We start from the raw sequence: 19752 nt of genomic DNA on the forward strand, positions 1-19752 counted from the left end.
CTTCAGAATCTGATTATCACGACACAGAACAAATGTAATAAAACCACTCTTCAGCACAACTTCGCATTAACTAACTCTTGCTACTGCCCACATGATCTCTTTGTTACGAGCCATCTAAATTAGTTTATTGTTCGATAAACTATATTTAGATGTTTGTGCGCACCATATAAATATAGTTTATTGTTCAATCACAACCTTCATTGCCCCAATTAAGCAGCGAGTTGGCTCAAATAAGCGGAACAAATTCAGGCTAAATATTTGTTTTGTTTCTGTTCTTCATATTTTGCCCCAAATAAGTGGTTGCACCGATTAACCGGTGCCCCCAATTAACTGGAATCCACTGTATATATATACAGGGTGATTCACTACTAGTGCGACAAACTTGCAGGAGGTGTAGGGGACACAAAGATGAATCGGAATCACATAGCATTGCAGGGTCCGAAATGCCTTCGTCATGCGGTAGAGGACATTGAATGGGAGGTTGCGTGAACAGCAATCCTGTTGGAAGTCAGCATTTGCGAACCGGTTCCCAAGGCGGTAGGATGGTTGAGTATTCAAACGTTGAACTGGCTGACATGCACCTCGCGTATGGAGCTGCGGACTGTAATGGGCGCGCCGCTCTGCGCATGTACCAGGAACGTTTCCCGCACAAGCGTGCTCCTCATCATACGATTTTCGCACGTGTGCACAGAAGGTTATGTGAGACTGGTTGTTTCACGAGAGGTACCATGAATCGAGGGCGAACGACAAGGACTCCAGACAATGAGGAGAATGTCCTACATCTTGCAGAAGGCAATCCGAGTACGAGTACTCGAGCGATAGGCCAAATTGGGTATTTCCCAATCCACTGTATGGAGGATACTGTCAACAAACCAAATGAGTTCATACCATCTGCAACGCGTCCAATCATTGGAGCCTGCGGATTATCCACTCTGGAGGACTTTGCTACTTGGTTTCTTCAACAGAAACGGTTCGCAAATGCTGACTTCCAGCGGGATCACTGTTCACACGATCTCCCATTCAACATCCTCTACCGCATGATGAAGGCATTTCGGACCCTGCAATGCTATGTGATTCCGATTCGTCTTTGTGCCCCCTACACCTCCTGCAAGTTTGTCGCACCGGTAGTGAATCACCCTGTATATATATATATATATATATATATATATATATATATATATATATATATATATATATTATTAATATGCATAATCGGTTAGATTTTAGCATATAGTTCAATGATTACTTTTGTGCAACGTTAATGCCATTGTAAGTATGCCAATTGGCCATTATACGTGCTTGTATATATATGTGTGTGTATATGTGTTTCTTTTAATGGTGTTTTGACATAAGTATTATTGTGCATACAAATCTGGTAATCAAGTTAGCCCAACAAGGTTATCTTAATTCAACATGGCCTACACATATTAATTTACAAATTAATATGTGTAGGCCATGCTGAATTAAGATTTTGGCACCTTTGTTATCTCCGCTAGCTGACGATAACTGATGTTAGGAGATTGACTTTTTATCTTGTCAAGAATAGCGATTTTTTCTGAAAGCGACAAATCTTTACGTGGCATCTTGACAGGGCTCTTAAATGTACTGCAAAAAAAGGGGGGGAACCAAAATCAGTGCACTGTTTGGTACAGTTTTTAATCTATTCTAACCCATAAGATGTATGGGTTAGAATAGATTTACAAATTAATATGTGTAGGCCATGCTGAATTAAGATAACCTTGTTGGGCTAACTTGATCACCAGATTTGTATGCACAATAATACTTATATGTCAAAACACCATTAAAAGAAAAATATACACACACACACACACTATATATATATATAGAGAGAGAGAGAGAGAGAGAGAGAACACAAAGCAACTACACCATATTTAGTAATAATGCAAGCTCGAACCATAGTCAGTAAAGCTCATGTACTTATGTATCCTCTACATCGCTATTTCACATGCTTTTACAGTGGTTATGTAAAAAAGCTTTAGTATGAAAAATAAAAGAAAACAACTGGATTATACATTGAAACCTCCCTAAAGTGGACACAGCTGAGTCAGAAGAAAGTGTCCACTATAGAGAAGTGTGTGCTTTGCAGATGTCAGTATAGCCAGGTTCAATAATTTGGAAAAATGAAATTCACTGTAACTGGTTGCGTATATAGAGTTTTTTGTTTTTATTGATTATATTGCACATATGTGTCCAATTAATTAACTTTTTTTTAAATAACACAACTTTTAGAAAACATATAACTTTTAGTAAAAATGAATAAACATGGCTTTCTTTGTAGCATTTCATTTTCATTATGGATAATTTAAATAACTTACCAGTCATAGAATTTTTTTAATATAAATAGGATACTCTCCCCCTTTATGGGTCAAAACTAGTCCCTTTTTAAATTTCTACACACAGAAAGAAATTCATTTCTTACAAAATTAGCACAAAATCAACGTAATACTTAGGAAAATTTTGAACCAGTATTCCAAGGGAAAGTCTACATACATGAAAAAACTTCTTATGCAACTACTTAAACAACCACCATTTCTCACTACCAAATGAAAGTGGTAAGCAACAGCATGGGAAAATTGTCATCGACCCTCAGTCAAAAAGCTGGACACTGCTGTAGTTAAAGCTTGACTGATTGATTTGGTAGCTGTTGGCGCATCGGCTTCTGTGGTCATATTGCACCTCCCAAGGTTTTTGCAGTACTTTGATCCAAGCCAGAGGCGGGAATCGAACCCGCGACCTTTGGGTTGCCGGGCAGGTACTTTACCCACTCGGCTAGCCCGGTCGGCCTAGTTAAAGCAGTCACGAAAGTAATGTCAAGAATCAAGTAGCATTTTTATTGAATGTACTTTTTAGATGGCAGCATAATTGCAAACCTGTAATCATGAATTAACTTACCATTCTTTTTATTTTATCTTTGATTGGCGGCTTCTGTGCAAGCTGTAACTTGTAAAACTTCATCCTCAGATTGACAAAACATATTAAAATCAAAACTAAAATGTCACGTGGATTTCCCTATGCTTTGCATAAAACTTCCAACCAGCTCCATTGTGCCCTCACTGACTTTTATTGGGCCACCACCTCTGCCAGTATGATTGCTCAAAGAGAATCCTTTATAAATTTTCCATACCATTAAAGAACTGCAAGTCTATTCAGTGGGTTTCTTGGCCTATTGGGGTTAAATTCTGCTGTGATTAAAGTTTTGCAATTATACTGCCATCTACTACAGAGTGCACTTTTCCAGCAGCTGGTTAATAAAAACTCTTGTATCACCTGGAAATCGTGTCAGATTTGTATATGTACCTGATTCATACAATTTTACCTTTTTAAAGAATGTTTAACAGCAAACCTTCTGTATTTGTAGACATGGAAAATCCTCATGGGCTACTGATCAAAATCATCAGCGCAGTCTGTTGGTAGACGTTTTTTTTTTGTATATACAAAACACAAATTGATGCTGTATACACTCTTGCTTTTTTAAATTCTGAAAACAGCATTTCTCAGTACAGCAGTTTTATTGATAAAATATTTCTTTATTTCTATACATTAAAATAATTTTCCTCCTAGTGATATTTATTCAGCCAATGGGAGAAGAGGGATGTGGGTTATGTGGTAATATGTAACAAATACTAAAACATGTTACAGAAGCTTTTACTGTGGTAATACAAGCTTCTGTTTTAGCATGGTCATGTTAGATAAACCTCGTTCACACACTTTGTTTATCTAGCATGACCACGCGGGTACCATTCTTGATTTCCATATGTAACATATTTATGTATTCATAGCTGAGGAACAGGGATACACAATGTCGAAAGCTTCTGTAAGTATTTTATTTTATCAAAAGAAGCAAGCGCAGTGAGCAGGAGGCGAAGCCCCCTAGTATTTTATTAAAATAAAATAAATATTTTATTTATATGCTAAGTGTTATGCAACAAGTGCAACTTCATTGGACAGCCCAAATAAGTTTGTAAACTTGCCATCCGTGGTGAGCATATTAATGAAGTATTGTGCTATCTGATTTGTGAGTCTAATTAAATTAGACTTACTGTAATAACCTTGACCTTCACTGAAAATGCCTGTTGACCAACAAAAATGCATGTGTCAATTAAATTTGAAAAGGTAATTGAGACATGTATTGTCCCATCTAGGGTGGCTGAAAAGACAAAATATTAAAATGTCAGCATTTGAATTAGAGTGTGTCTGTTTGGAGAGGTTATCTAACATGCAATTTCTAATACTTCTGGCCAGGGCTCAAGATTAAGCATCCACAGTAACAGGTGTCCCATCCAAAGAGGCATCCATTAAGAGAGCTTTCGCTCTACAAACAAAAGTTATAGAAAAGTAAAAAAAAAAAAAAAAAAAAAAAACCTGTTATTAATAAAGCAGCAAGCAGCCAAGATTAACAAACAAAATTATCAAATAACTTAAAGCAAGCAAAACATAGAGAGAAAAATCTAAATTATACTTAAAATTAGTTGAATGATCATTCTAAATTACCTATTTCTTGGGTGAACACTGTAATGTCACGTATAATGGCAGTGTCATAACCTATAATTTCAATATCTTTCCTAAAAAATTAAAAAGAAAGGAATAAACTAATTTAAAAACATACAGCTAAAATATTTAATCAAAATATTACAATGTCATTAAATTCAACAGCTACAGTAAACTTTATGAAATTGTACCAAAAAACACCTCATAACTCAAATAAACACATGCTGTCTGGTAAAGTGAATAATAACTATACTAATTAAACTCATTAAGATACTCTTCCTCAGAAAATACACGCAAAGCATTTGTAAAAATATAACTGAGTTATTTTATTTTATTTATTTATTTTATTTTATTTTTTATAAAATAAAATAAAATAAAAATTTATTTTATTTTATTTTTTTCAGGAAAGGAGGTTTGGAAAAATTTTTACTCTTGTAAGAATGTGCCAAGTTCATGTGGTTCAAATTTCTGTAAGTATTATGAGTATTATGTGAGTATTATGTGACTATTAATGTGTGCTGTGTATGTTGTTTAAGCAAAGGTAAGAATCTCCTCAAAGCTGCCTAAGTTCCAAACCAGGGCCATGCAAAGATACTTGGAGGGCTTGGATGCAAAAGGGGTTAAGAGGGGCCTCGTTTAGTTATGTTGAGACTTTGATGGCTCCCTTGATTGAGGCCCTGGTGCAAGGCATCCAATGCACTCCCCCCCCCCATTTACATAGCCCTGTTCCAGACAATGCAAATTGCAGATCTGATTTGAAGTCTTTCTTCTAAAAGGGTACTCTTACCAACCGAAGACTTCAATCTTGAAAATTGCAGCATATCTGGAAACTAGGCACTTGTGAGGAGATCTCATTGAAGTGTTTAAAGCTTTCATAATCTTATCTTAATCATAATAGTATTTGTGATATAGTGCAAGGAAGCCACAGGCTTTTGCTGCACTGGCAAAAAAAAAAAAAAAAAAAAACACCAAGTAGATAAGAAAATACAAATTATATGCTACCCCCCCCCTTATAAAGGTAACCAGTTGACCGTTGAATTTATTCAAACTCTAGCCTCAACTACCTGTGAAGGCAACCACTTCCAACAATCAGCAACTTGCTGGCTGAAAGAAACCTTTATACAATCTAATCTAAACCCATCCACCTATAATTTGAATTTATGGCCCATAGTTCTGCAATTTTTATAACGGCCAAAATTCTGCATTCATTCATTCTACTAACCTTCTCAATACCTTAATCAGGCAACTTCTGAGGTTCCTGGTTGCCAAACTCTGTAGCCCACATATTCAGAGTATTTCCTCATATGGTCCTTTTGCTAATCTCACCATGCAAGTTGCCTGTCTTTGAACCTTTTCAAGAAGATCAATGTCTTTTTTCAGATGAGATCTCCATACTTCAACACAGTATTGCAAATGTGGTCGTACAATTGCCTTATACTGTGGAATCATGACCTCCCAATCTCTGCAGGATAATATACAATAAATGATCAATAGGCCACCATGGGCTTTCCTGGCTGCCTGTTTACTGTTTATTTGCTTATTTTCCTGCTTTGAATGAACAGAGTAAACTAAATGTTGATGCATTCTTAAGAAGGATGACAGTAGGAAAAATGTGCAGAAACTTTTGCCAGAGGGTAGTGGACTCAGGGCCATGTTAATGCTATGGCCAAACCAGCCATGGCTGGGGGCCTCACCCGAAGAGGGGTCTCATTTCCAGTCTAAATATTTTCTAAAGTAGTGATAAAAATTTCTAATAATAATAATAAACCAAGAAAACGTGTAATATAAAAACATATTTAAACTTGTTAAGTGTTTAAATTTTATTCTTATACAATTTTATTGTACAATAATTAAGTTAAAAGTTTCTAGTAAAATTGTTTTTATTAGTACTTTATTTTTCAAGTCAAAAACAAAACATTTTTGACCTCTCATTTTACATTTTGATCAAGGAATTATTTTTCACAATATAAATAAAAAAACCTATGTAGTATTTGTATTTATATGTATGTGCAACATATAAACACCGTTGAGCTAATTATGACCACCCAACCTAATATGATGTTGGTCTTCCACGTGCAGCCAAAACAGCTCATACCCTGCGAGGCATGGATGCTACAAGATTTCTAAATGTATCTTGTGGTATCTGGTACCAACACATAACAAGCAGGATATGTGTTAAAGGATCTGCTGGTTATGTGTTGATCTGTGGCATCTCAGCCACAGATCGAAGTTGCTGTTCCAACACAAACCACACATGCTCGATGGGATCAAAGGCTGACACAAGTAATTATAGACCTGTGAGCTTAACTTCTGTTCCAGGAAATTAATGGAGGCACTGGTTAAAGAAGCACTGCAGGATCATTTAGACAAGACTTCAGTTATAGCTCAGACACAGCATGGTTTTGTTAAGGGGAAGTCTTGCCTGACCAACTTGATTGGATACTATGATGCAGTCACAAAAGAACTGGATGCAGGGAATAACTTTGATATTATATACTTGGATCTTAGAAAGGCTTTTGATACTGTTGCACATGGAAGACTGCTATACAAATTGGAGCAGTGTCACATTGGAGGCAAATTGCTGCTATGGATAAAGGGGTGGTTGAGGGGGAGAAGACAGAGAGTGGTAATCAATGGACACTGCTTCATCGTGGACTAATGTTATTAGTGGAGTCCCTCAGGGCTCAGTGTTGGGTCCATTATTGTTTTCTGTATTTATAAATGATATTGATGATGGTATATCAAGCTTAATGTCCAAGTTTGCAGATGATACAAAGGTTGGCAGGGTTGTCAAGGACACTACTGACACAATGCTGCTGCAACAGGATCTGGAAAGGTTGAGCAGATGGGCTGAGAGGTGGCAAATGAAGTTTAACATTGACAAATGTAAAGTACTGCACATGGGAAAAAGCAACCCCGAGCAATGTATCAACTCTGTGGTACTACACTGACAGTGGTAGAGAATGAAAGGGACTTGGGGGGTGATTGTGCAGGCAGATATGAAGTTCTCTGAGCAGTGCAGACGGGCTGCAAGAGTAGCTCATGGAGTATTGTCAATGATATACAGGAATTTTTCCAGCAGGGATAAGGAGGTGATTATTCCATTGTATAAGGCAATGGTCAGGCCACACCTAGAGTACTGTATACAGGTCTGGAGGCCTCATTTCAAGAAGGATGTAGAGCTGCTGGAACGAGTACAGAGAAGGGCAACAAGATTAGTGAATGGAACAAAGGGGTGCTCTTACGAAGAAAGGCTTAAGTTTTGCAAATTACAGTGTCTGGAGACTAGGCACCAGCGAGGTGATCTGATAGAGGTGTATAAAGCCTTGAATGGTTTAAGCATGCTCAATGCTGATGGGATTCTTCCTCTAGCTCAGAAAAATCACCCTGAAGAGGGCATAAATTCAAATTGAGGAAAGACAGATGTAGGATAGACGTGCGGAAAATTTGCCTTTAGCCAGCGGGTGGTTGGTTGGTGGAACAGACTGCCATCCCTTGTGGTGGAGGTTGATAGCCTAAATAAGTTTAAGGCTCAGCTGGACAGGTATTTTGAACGAACAGAGGGGTGAAGTGGAAGTGGGTTTTTTTTTTTTTTTTTTTTGGCTGATGCTGCATAAGCTTGCTTTCTTGCATCAAATGCCTCTACTAATGCTAAATGCTAAAATGCTAGATTGATGTCTGGGGAATTTGGAGGCCAGGGCAATACCTGGAAGTCATACTCATGTTCCATGAACCAGTCCCAAACAATCCAGGCAGTGCGGCATGGCGCATTATCCTGCTGAAAGACGGCACTGCCAGAGGGAAAGACCATTGCTACGAAAGGGTGTACTTGGTCAGCAATGATGTTTAGGTAGATGGTAGATATCAGAGTGCCCATCACATGGACGACTGGACCAAGGATATCCCAGCAGAACATCACCCAAAGCATGACAATGCCACCACCAGCTTGTTTTCGTCCCAAGGTTCATCCAGGTGCCATCACTTCCCCAGGTAAACGACGCACACGTACCTGGCTGTCCGCATGGTGCACCAGGAAACGTGCATCAGACCAGACTGAGCTGGATATCATCATTCTTCTCTTTCTTGATTATTCCTTTCTACTTTTCTCTCTCTCTCTCTCGGCACCTCCGTAGCCAGGTGGGCAAGAGCAGCAGTGCGTAGCACACGCTTCTTGTTTAGACCAGGGTTCGAGCCTGTGACCACCAAATACGGAGACTGCGGAAAGATCAGGGAATGACCACTGCATATCCCTGGAGCAATATGGCCTTAGTTGCTAATGCTCCTGATAAACCAAATAACAACAACAACTCTTTTTTTTACAAATTACAGTGTCTGGAGACTAGGCACCAGCGAGGTGATCTGATAGAGGTGTATAAAGCCTTGAATGGTTTAAGCATGCTCAATGCTGATGGGATTCTTCCTCTAGCTCAGAAAAATCACCTGAGAGGGCATAAATTCAAATTGAGGAAACACAGATGTAGGATAGACGTGCGGAAATTTGCCTTTAGCCAGCTGGTGGTTGGTTGGTGGAACAGACTTCCATCCCTTGTCGTGGAAGTTGATAGCCTAAATAAGTTTAAGGCTCAGCTGGACAGGTATTTTGAACGAACAGAGGGGTGAAGTGGAAGTGGGTTTTTTTTTTGGCTGATGCTGCATAAGCTTCCTTTCTTGCATCAAATGCCTCTACTAATGCTAATGCTAATATCAAAGGTATTCCCTGCATCCAGTTCCTTTGTGACCACATCTTAGTATCCAATCAAATTGGTCAGACAAGACTTCAAGTGGAAGTGGGTTTTTTTTTTGGCTGATGCTGCATAAGCTTCCTTTCTTGCATCAAATGCCTCTACTAATGCTAATGCTAATATCAAAGGTATTCCCTGCATCCAGTTCCTTTGTGACCACATCTTAGTATCCAATCAAATTGGTCAGACAAGACTTCCTCTTAAAACCATGCTGTGTCTGAGCATTAACTGAAGTCTTGTCTAGATGTTCCTGCAGTGCTTCTTTAACCAGTGCCTCCATTAATTTCCCTGGAACAGGAGTTCAACAAAAAGGTTTATAATTACTTGTGTCGCCCTTTGATGCTACTCTGTGAATTGGGGTCATATTTGCACATCTCCAGTGCATGGGTACCTCCCCTGAGTCCAAGTAAGCTCTCATAATTATGGCTACGGGTTTGCTTACTTCCTTTGCTGCCTCCTTTAATATAACTGGATAGATTCCATCCACCCCGAGTGCCTTCTTTATGTTTATCTTCAACAATTTCTTCTCCACTTTCCTCTCAGTTATTACAAAATCATCTAGCTCACTGCCAGAGTTTAATTCACCTCTGGCATTCCCCTCCTTGAATAACTCCTCATATGTGAATGCAGATGCAAAATACTCATTTAGTTAGTTAGCCACCTGAGCTAAATCATCAACTGTTGAACCGTCAATATCCAGTGCACCAATCTGATTCATCCCTTTCCTTCTAGAGTTTACGTACGGAAAGAACTCTTCGCTGTTTTTCTTTGCATCCTTTGCCAAAGATTTCTCATGATCTGCCTTTGCCCGCCTAATCTCCCTTATAGCTGGTCTGTATGTTACAGACCAGCTTATAAGGTAAGCTGGTCTTCAACATACCCTTTGGGTAAATCCCACTTCAGCACACTGTGATCACTGCCACCTAGTGGTTCCTTTATCTGCAGATTCTTAATGCATGAAGAATCGCTACTGATAATCAGGTCAAGAGTATTACTCCCTCTAGTTGCCTGCCGAACATGCTGATGTAGAAAACAATCATCCAATAAATCCACAGAAGCCTTGCTAGTGTGTGAGTGACCAACCAACCCACAAATTCCAGTCATATCTGGGAAATTAAAATCCCCCATTATAAGACTCTCTGATTTACTGGCCCACTGTATTTCCCTGTACAGTTTCTTATTATACTCATCAGTCATTAGGCCTATAACACACTCCTATTCTCAATTTTGATCTCTCAATGAAGATATTCATCCTTTCTTAAATGAAGCCTCCAGATCTGTATAGTACTTAAGATGCAGCTGAAACATGGGCTTGTACAAAGATATAATCATCTCCTCATTCCAGCTAGCAAAGTTTCCATATATCATTGACAAACAAATTTATACAATACTTATACAATGGGACAGTCGCCTCCTTATCCCTGCTAGAAAAATGAGGTCCTAGAAACCTCTCAGCATTGCTTAGAAAGCTTGACTACACAATTATCTCCAGCACCATTTTCATTTTCCATTACTCTGAGTGTAGTACCATACCACTAGGGCTTGCATAAAACCGAGAAATTTCAAAACCGAGTTTAACCGAAGTTTACTCTTAAAACCGGTTTTAAAACCGATTTTCTCAGACTTAGGGAAAATAATTAAAAGCTTATAACACAGGTATTTATTTTATCTTGGGTAGATTGTACAAATTGTAATCAAATCTTTTATACAAAATCTATCACCTCTTATAGTAAAAAAAATAAAAAAATTAAAATGCTCCAAAAAAGTAACCAGCTTGAGATTATACAAAATTACAAATTGTATTCAAATCCTTTGAATAAAAACTATCTTCTCGTATAGTAAACAAAAAACTAATAAGCCCAATAATAATAATAATAAATAAATAAAAATAATATTAAAAAAAAACAGCTTGGGGAAATTACTTTACTATTTACTGCTCAGCTTTTTTCTGAAAATGATCCTTTAAAAACCAGTCTATTAAGCATTTTTCCTGATAGACTTGACCTTATTTTTGTGTTAAAGAGACCAGTGATCGAAAATACTCACTCAGACTGGACACTTGTTGGTTTAATGATCAGCAGTGCTATATAAACTTTCTCCAACTTTTCACTTCTACTGCTAGTTGCCTCCAAAATTTTAAATTCTTTGCTGATTTCCAATTTCTTCTTCTTCAAGAGGAGTGTTTCCATTTACAATGGGTTTCCTCAGCCTACAAGTTATTTCTTGTCAGGAATTTTTTTCCGCCATAAAGTGCGGTTCAAGGTGTCTTGGTCGGTTAAGCCTTGGGCTGTCATGTACTCCCGTACTCCATCCATCCATGTCCTCCTAGGTCTTCCTCTTCTCCTTCTTCCAGGAGGTATCCATTCCAGGATAGCCTTTGGATATCTGTTTTCTTGCATCCGTTTTACATGTCCATACCATGTTAGACGCTTTTCTTTGATGGTGTCAATAATAGTCTTTCTCACTTCCATTTTTTCCCTTATGTCTTCATTCCGTTTTCTGTTTCTTCTAGAAGTTCCTGCTGAGCATCTCCAAAAATCCATTTCTGTGGAGAGCAATTTGTTTTCCGCTCGCCTATTCAATGTCCAGGTTTCCGCTCCATGCAATAGAAGACTTTGTACAATCGTTTGAAATATAAGTTTCTTTGTTTTATTTAGGATATTTTTGCTCCACAGAACAGAGTTTAACATGCCAATAGCCTTTCTGCCGTCTGTAATTCTCTTATTGATCTCTGCTTGGGATGATCCATCACTTTGTAAGATTGATCCCAGATATTTGAATTTATCGACTTGTTTGATTTTAAAACCTGCAATATTTAGAACGTGTCCTGGCTCTGAACACAACATTTCAGTCTTGCTAAAATTTATTTTTAGACCCCATTGTTTATATTCCTCAAACAATTGGCGACATGCATACTTTGCATCTTCTAAGTCTTGTGCTATCACCATCTGATCATCTGCAAAAAAGTAAATTGTGAATATAGGTGTTCTTATTAATCGGCAATCCCATTTTATTACATTTTTTTGACCAGGATCTTGGGCAGATGTCAATATAAATTTTGAAAAATGTTGGCGACATGCAACAACCTTGTAATAAGCCTTTTGAAGTGTGGAATTCAGGTGACAAAGCTGATCCCATTTTAATTCTGCATCTTTTATTCCTGTAAATTGCCTTAATAATGTTAATCAGTTGTCCATCAATATTTGCCTCTTTCACTGCTTCCCATAAGAGTTTTCTTGGAACACTGTCATATGCCTTTTCAAGGTCAATGAAAATCAAAGATTTTTTTCCCTTTTGATTGGCATTTTTCAAGGATCTGTCGTACTGTTGAGATATGATCTATACATGACCTCCCAGCTGAAAAACCACTTTGTTCTTCTGATACCTTGATTCGGGCTTCTAAATGGTTCCTGATCCATTTTCCAAGGATCTTTAACAGCGGGTTCAGGATGCATATCCCTCTGTAATTTGAACAGCTTTTCCGATTGCCCTTCTTATAAATTGATGTAATATATCCTGTTATCATTTCTTTCGGTATTTCTTCTCCTCTCAGTATACTATTTAACAGTTTTTGTATCAGAACAGCCACTCCTCTTCCTCCATATTTCAGAAGTTCCATGTAAACTCCTCCAGGTCCAGGTGATTTGCCATTCCTTCCTTCCTTTATATTATATACTTTGATATTATATATTTGGATCTTAGAAAGGCTTTTGATACTGTTGCACATGGAAGACTGCTGCACAAATATTTTGTAATAACTGAGAGGAAAGTGGAGGAGAGATTGTTGAGGATAAACATAAAAAAAGCACCTGGGGTGGATGGGATCTATCCAGTTATATTAAAGGAGGCAGCAAAGGAAGTAAGCAAACCCCTAGCCATTATTATGAGAGCTTCTTTGGACTCAGGGGAGGTACCCATAGACTGGAGATGTGCAAATGTAACCCCAATTCACAAAGGAGGATCAAAGGCTGACACAAGTAATTATAGACCTGTTAGTTTAACTTCTGTTCCAGGTAAATTAATGGAGGCACTGGTTAAAGAAGCACTGCAGGATCATCTAGACAAGAATTCAGTTATAGCTCAGACGCAGCATGGTTTTGTTAAGGGCAGATCTTGCCTGACCAATATGATTGGATACTATGATGTAGTCACAAAAGAACTGGATGCAGGGAATAACTTTGATATTATATATTTGGATCTTAGAAAGGCTTTTGATACTGTTGCACATGGAAGACTGCTGCACAAATTGGAGCAGTGTGGCATTGGAGGCAAATTGCTGCTATGGATAAGGGGATGGTTGAGTGGCAGAAGACAGAGAGTGGTAATCAATGGACACTGCTCAACATGGACTAATGTTATTAGTGGAGTTCCTCAGGGTTCAGTGTTGGGTCCATTGTTGTTTTCGGTGTTTATGAATGATATTGATGATGGGATATCAAGTGTAATGTCCAAGTTTGCAGATGATACAAAGGTTGGCAGGGTTGTTAAGGACACTACTGATGCTATGCTGCTGCAACAGGATCTGGAAAGGTTGAACAGATGGGCTGAGAGGTGGCAAATGAAGTTTAACATTGACAAATGTAAAGTACTACATATGGGAAACAGTAACCCCAGAGCAACATATCAACTCTGCGGTACTACACTGACAGTGGTGGAGAATGAAAAGGACCTGGGGGTAATTGTGCAGGCAGATATGAAGTTCTCTGAGCAGTGCAGACGAGCTGCAAGAGTAGCTCATGGTGTCTTGTCAATGATATATAGGAATTTTTCTAGGAGGGATAAGGAGGTGATTATTCCCTTGTATAAGGCAATGGTTAGGCCACATCTTGAGTACTGTATACAGGTCTGGAGGCCTCATTTCAAGAAGGATGTAGAGCTGCTGGAACGGGTACAGAGAAGGGCAACAAGATTAGTGAATGGAACAAAGGGTTGCTCTTACGAAGAAAGGCTTAAGTTTTGCAAATTACAGTCTGGAGACTAGGCACCGGAGAGGTGATCTGATAGAGGTGTATAAGGCTTTGAATGGTTTGAGCATGCTCAATGCCAATGGGATTCTTCATCTTGCTCAAAATAATCACCTCAGAGGGCATAAATTCAAATTGAGGAAGGACGGATGTCGGATAGATGTGCGGAAATTTGCCTTTGGCCAGCGGGTGGTTGGTTGGTGGAACCGACTTCCGTCACTTGTTGTTGAAGTTGATAGCCTAAACAAATTTAAGGCTCAACTGGACAGGTATTTCGAACGAACGGAGGGGGTGACATGGGAGTGGTGTGTGTGTTTTTTTTTTTTTTGTTTTTTTTTGGCTGATGCTGAATAAGCTTGCTTTCTTGCATCATATGCCTCTACTAATGCTAATGCTAATGCTTTAGCAGGAGTTCCACTTCCCTAACAGAAACTTTTAAGCCCGAGTCTTCTACACCAAAATCCTCCATCGTCTTGAACTCTTCCCGGTCTTCTTTTAGAAATCCTTCATAGTACTCTGTCCAGTCTTTCAAAGGTATTAATTGCAAACCAGCATTGTGTTTATTCTGTTTTCTCAAGTCTTTAAGGACCTTCCACGATTCCGCTGATTGCTTGAAGCCCAATTTGCTATTAATAGTTGCACATTTCCTTTCCCATTCTTCATTTTTCGCTTCTACTACTACCAACCGATTGGCTATTTTCTTTTTTTCCTATATGCATCATTTCTATCACCCAGCCATTTCTGATATGCACGTTTCTTTTCATCTACAGCAACTCTTACTTTCTCTGTAATCCAGGTCTTTTTTGGTCCTTGGCTCTTCTTTTTGCCTAGGATTTCATGAGCTATTTTTTTAACAGTATTTTTTAAATATTCGTAGATTTCTTCAGTATTACCTTTTATCTCTATGTTAATTGCAGCATCCAGTCTTTGGGCGAAGTTGTTTCTAATGCTGTCGTCCTGGAGTAGGTCAATGTTAAATTGATCCCCTTGTAGCATTTCTCCTTCCCTGAATTGTTGGTTGTCCACACACATTTTCTTAATCCAGTTCCACCTCAGTGTTGTTTTAACAAGAAAATGGTCAGATCCGCATTCAGCTCCTCTATAAACTCTGACATCTTTCAATACATAAGTCCCTGAATGTTTTGAAATAATGTAATCTATAACTGATCTAATTTGTCTTGTCTCCTGTGACCAAGTATATTTATGGATATCCTTGTGTTGGAAAAATGTGTTGTTTATTCTCAAGTCGAACTGTTCACAAAGATTGCATAGTCTATCTCCATTGTCATTCCTCTCTTTCTCTCCAAATCTTCCAATAACTTTGCTATTTTGTTCAGTTCCTACTCTTGCATTGAAATCTCCCTTTAGAAATATCTCTTTGTTCTTAGGAATTTTTTCTATTAGTTCTCTCAGATCCTCCCAAAATTCATCCTTCACGGTATTGGTGGTGTCATTAGTCGGGGCATATATTTCCAAAATACATGTTTCTCTCCCGTACATTTTCAGTTCCAATGAGATCATTCTTTCATTAATAAATTGCCAGTTTTTGATGCTGTGTCTCAATTTCTTTTTAACAACAATAGAAACTCCTGCTCTTGCTCTTTCACTCTTATCAACTCCACTCCAAAAATGGTAGTATTCTCCCATTATTTCCTCTCCACATCCCTTTTTCTTTGTCTCTGATAACACGACGATGTCTAACTTGAATTTGTGCAGTTCATCTGAAAGAAAGTTTCTTTTAGTTGAAAGGCCTTGAATATTCCAGCATCCCAAAATCATAGTCCTTTTCCGTTTTCCGAGTCGTTTCCGAAAGTGCAGTCCATTTTCATTTTCACTTGTAGGTCTTTTAGCATTTGTGTATTTTTTACACTGAACGAGGAGCTAGCCCGTTGCAGCAACCCCCAACCTGATTTCCAATTCACTTGGATATTTTGAAGGCTCTTCAGTTAATCTTTTTATTACACTATCATACTCTTGCATGAGTGTATTTCCAACATTGGAACTAGACGAGTCGTTGTTTTCTCTAAAAGAACAGTTCGTTTATTTTCAGTTTCTTCATTCAACACTAAGACTCCTTTGGAATGTTTTGCAAATAATCTCTGATAAATCTCTTCAGCATGCTTTTTCAAAACTTGCTTACTTGGAAAATCAAAAGTTATTGAACATGAATCTTCTTTCCTAAACTTTTTGGGGTTGTGTAGATAGCTCAGCAAAGCCACAGTTTGGCAATTTCATCTTGCATTGTAACTCTGCAAAAGGCTTTGGTGAAACTTTAAAGCAAATGGGTTTTCTGCTGTATCAAGCTTAGCAAGCAGAAATTCTATTGAAGACTCTGCTTTAAGTAAGTCTGAATCTTCTGAGGTTATAGCCTTCAGAATCATTTCAACTGGTCGCAAAGTTTCACATAGCAATTCAAGTGTTTTCCAGTCACTGTCAGACACAGCTTCAGCTGACAGTACTGCACATAGAGCATTTGGAATGCAATTTTTCAATTTCAAAAATCATATAGAATAAAATCTCAATCATATAGAATGTGCTATCCCATCTAGTCTTGCAATCTAATATAAGTTTATATTCTTTCCCATTAAATTTTGCTTTAACAAAATTTTGTAATATGTCATTTTTGGTAGGTGATTTTTTAAAAAGCTTGCAAATTTTTCTGACTTTTTTAATAGTTTGTGCAATATTAGCCATTGGATTGAAGAAATAAATGAGCTCATTGGTAAAGTCAGTTTGAAAAAGCATGCCTTGCAGTCTTTCTTCAACTTCTTCATCATCACTATTTTCTTCATTGTCTTTGGGAGACTCAGAGACTGTGGCAACATAATTGATTGCTTTTTCATAAAGTACATCTATAACTGACAGATGTATACAATGGGCTATATATGGTTGATGATTAGGCGTAATTTGCTTGCCAAACTTAATCATCATTGCTGCTCCATCAGTGGTGCAGGCAACAATATCCTCATCCAAGTTCAAACCAAATTCCTTCAAGTGTTCATTCACAATTTGCTCAGTTCTTCTGCTATCAAGTGAACCATTAATCTCAATAAGACCTAATGACCAATGATTGTCTTTTGAATGCACACTTATATTCATATACCTTTTATTTTGTATAGACGTATATTCGTCTAGAGTCAATGAATACTGTGCACACAAAACCAATGAATTTTTGAAATGCTGAATGAGTTCTTCTTTCTTAGTTTTATAATAATTCAGATTTTATATTATATTATATTTTATATTATACTGAATTATTTTATAATAATTCAGAACCAAATTTTTAATTCCATTCACTGAGGCTGGTGGTAATTTATCGTATTTATTTCTCTGAAGTTAAAGGCTTGATTGTATAAACTCACTCTTGGCAATTGAATTAAAAGAAAATCCATCTAAAGCAGCTAATTTTGAAATCTCTTCTTCCATAGATTTTTTAACGATAAAGTTTTCTAATGTTCTTACCATTTTTACGGGAGGTTCACTGTTATCTTGTTTAATGTCAATCTGATGCATTTTCTTTAAATGCAACATCAAAGATGACGTAGATACTCCAGACGATTTCATTATCTTCTGACATTTCGAACATTGTGCTTCATCTTTGCTTTTTTGAGCAAAATAATTCCATACATTTGATTTTCTATTAAATTTTCATCTTAGACATATTAAGAGTAATAAATATTAATTAGTAGGAATTTATATCACCGACAATTTTAAATAAAAATATTGAAGATAACAAAGGCACAATACTATGCATCACTCCCGCAAGCACTGAATGAAGAGTCTAAACAAGGCGAGTTTCAAAATTTGCACAAAAGAAATTTTTTATTTATTTACTTGCAATTTTTTTTTTCCCCAATTAAATCTATTGTATTTTCAAAATTACATAAAAGCTAAATTTGGTGAAGCTGCTTTTTTGGAGAACATTTGATTGCAAATTTAATAGGAATAAAGCAAAAAACTTTCTACAATTGAAGTCTGATGCAATATTCAGCGAATCTGCTTCTAGTGGGTAACCATCAATAAGGCATGTTCCATAACTTGCCTGGCGAAGATAGATGGAACGGAGAAATGTTGAGCATTTTCTTTTAAGCTATCGCCCCGACTCACTCAGTCATAAATGAGTACGCCTGCATCGTGCCATGATACAGGTGGGAAGATAAAAGGTACCCCCTCCTATATTTGGGCCACTTGCCCATGAGATTCATACCGAAACATAAAATAAAATAAAATAAAATAAAAAACATGTTTAAAACATAAAGCAGTTGAACGATCCAGACAAACGAACAAACAAAAGAAAATGTGCGTAACAAAAAACTATATTCGAGGGCTAACTAAAAAAATATTCGAATCTGGTTTTAGAAGATTGGGTTCGGTTTTAACAACTCAATATGAAAACCGGATTTAACCGGTTTATAAAACCGGTTTGCAAGCCTTACATACCACACAGTTGGTATGTTAATCTAAGATTACTGCTACTCATGTGCAATACTTTGCATTTGCCAATGTTCTTAAACTGCCATTTCTTATCAGTCTCATTTTTCTATATCTTGTTGCAGTAGCTTACCATGGTTACTGTCATTAACCGCCCTGTGAACCTTTGTATCATCTGCAAACTTAAATATTGAGAAAATTAATGGGTCCAGCACTGAATCTGGGAACAACAACTCCACTAATACACTAATAGCATTAGCATTAGTAGAGGCATTTGATGCAAGAAAGCAAGCTTATGCAGCATCAGCCAAAAAAAAAAAAAAAAAAAAAAAACAAAACCCACTTCCACTTCACCCCTCTGTTCATTCAAAATACCTGTCCAGCTGAGCCTTAAACTTATTTAGGCTATCAACCTCCACCACAAGGGATGGGAGTCTGTTCCACGAACCAACCACCCGCTGGCTAAAGGCAAATTTCCGCACGTCTATCCTACATCTGTCTTTCCTCAATTTGAATTTATACCCTCTCAGGTGATTTTTCTGAGCTAGAGGAAGAATCCCATTAGTCCACAAGAGCACTGATAATCACACTGTCTTTTCCCACTGATACATCCCTTTATCCATATCAGTAACTTTTCCTTAATGCCACAATGCTCCAATTTGTACAGCAGTCTTATCTGCAATATTATCAAAAGCCTCCCTGAAAATTCAAGTATATAATATCAAAATTATTTTTTGCAATTCAGTTCTTTTGTTACTGCATCATAGCAGCCAATCAGATTAGTAAGAAAATACCACCCTTTAAGAAATCTATACTGTGACTGCATTATAACTGCATTCATATCTAGGTGGTTTTGTATTACTCCTCTAACTCAGTTACTCCATTAATTACCCTAGAACAGAAGTTATGCTAACAGGTCTGTAATTACTCATTTCCTTTTGATCCGTCTTTGTGAATTGAGGATACATTCGCATATCTCCAGTCCACAGGACAGGACTGGAGATATGCAAATGTATCCTCCCCTGAATTCAAGGATGTTCTCATAATTATGGCTTAGGATTTCCTTACCTCCTTTTCTGCATCTCTTAATATAATTGGATAGATCC

General features: G+C 37.5%; 1 protein-coding gene across 1 annotated transcript in view; it reads right to left on the reverse strand.

Moving 5' to 3' along the window:
- beta-Man (beta-mannosidase) overlaps positions 1 to 19752 on the reverse strand; it is a 249878-nt gene that overhangs the window by 197755 nt on the left and 32371 nt on the right. The window contains exon 5 of the mRNA XM_090381630.1: positions 4513 to 4583. Coding sequence (XP_090237756.1) covers positions 4513 to 4583 — 71 coding nt within the window. The remainder of the gene's footprint in view (positions 1 to 4512; positions 4584 to 19752) is intronic.

This window comes from Mastigoproctus giganteus, chromosome 9 (genome assembly GCF_048544385.1).
Source record: "Mastigoproctus giganteus isolate SK-2022 chromosome 9, ASM4854438v1, whole genome shotgun sequence".
Taxonomy (NCBI): domain Eukaryota; kingdom Metazoa; phylum Arthropoda; class Arachnida; order Uropygi; family Thelyphonidae; genus Mastigoproctus; species Mastigoproctus giganteus.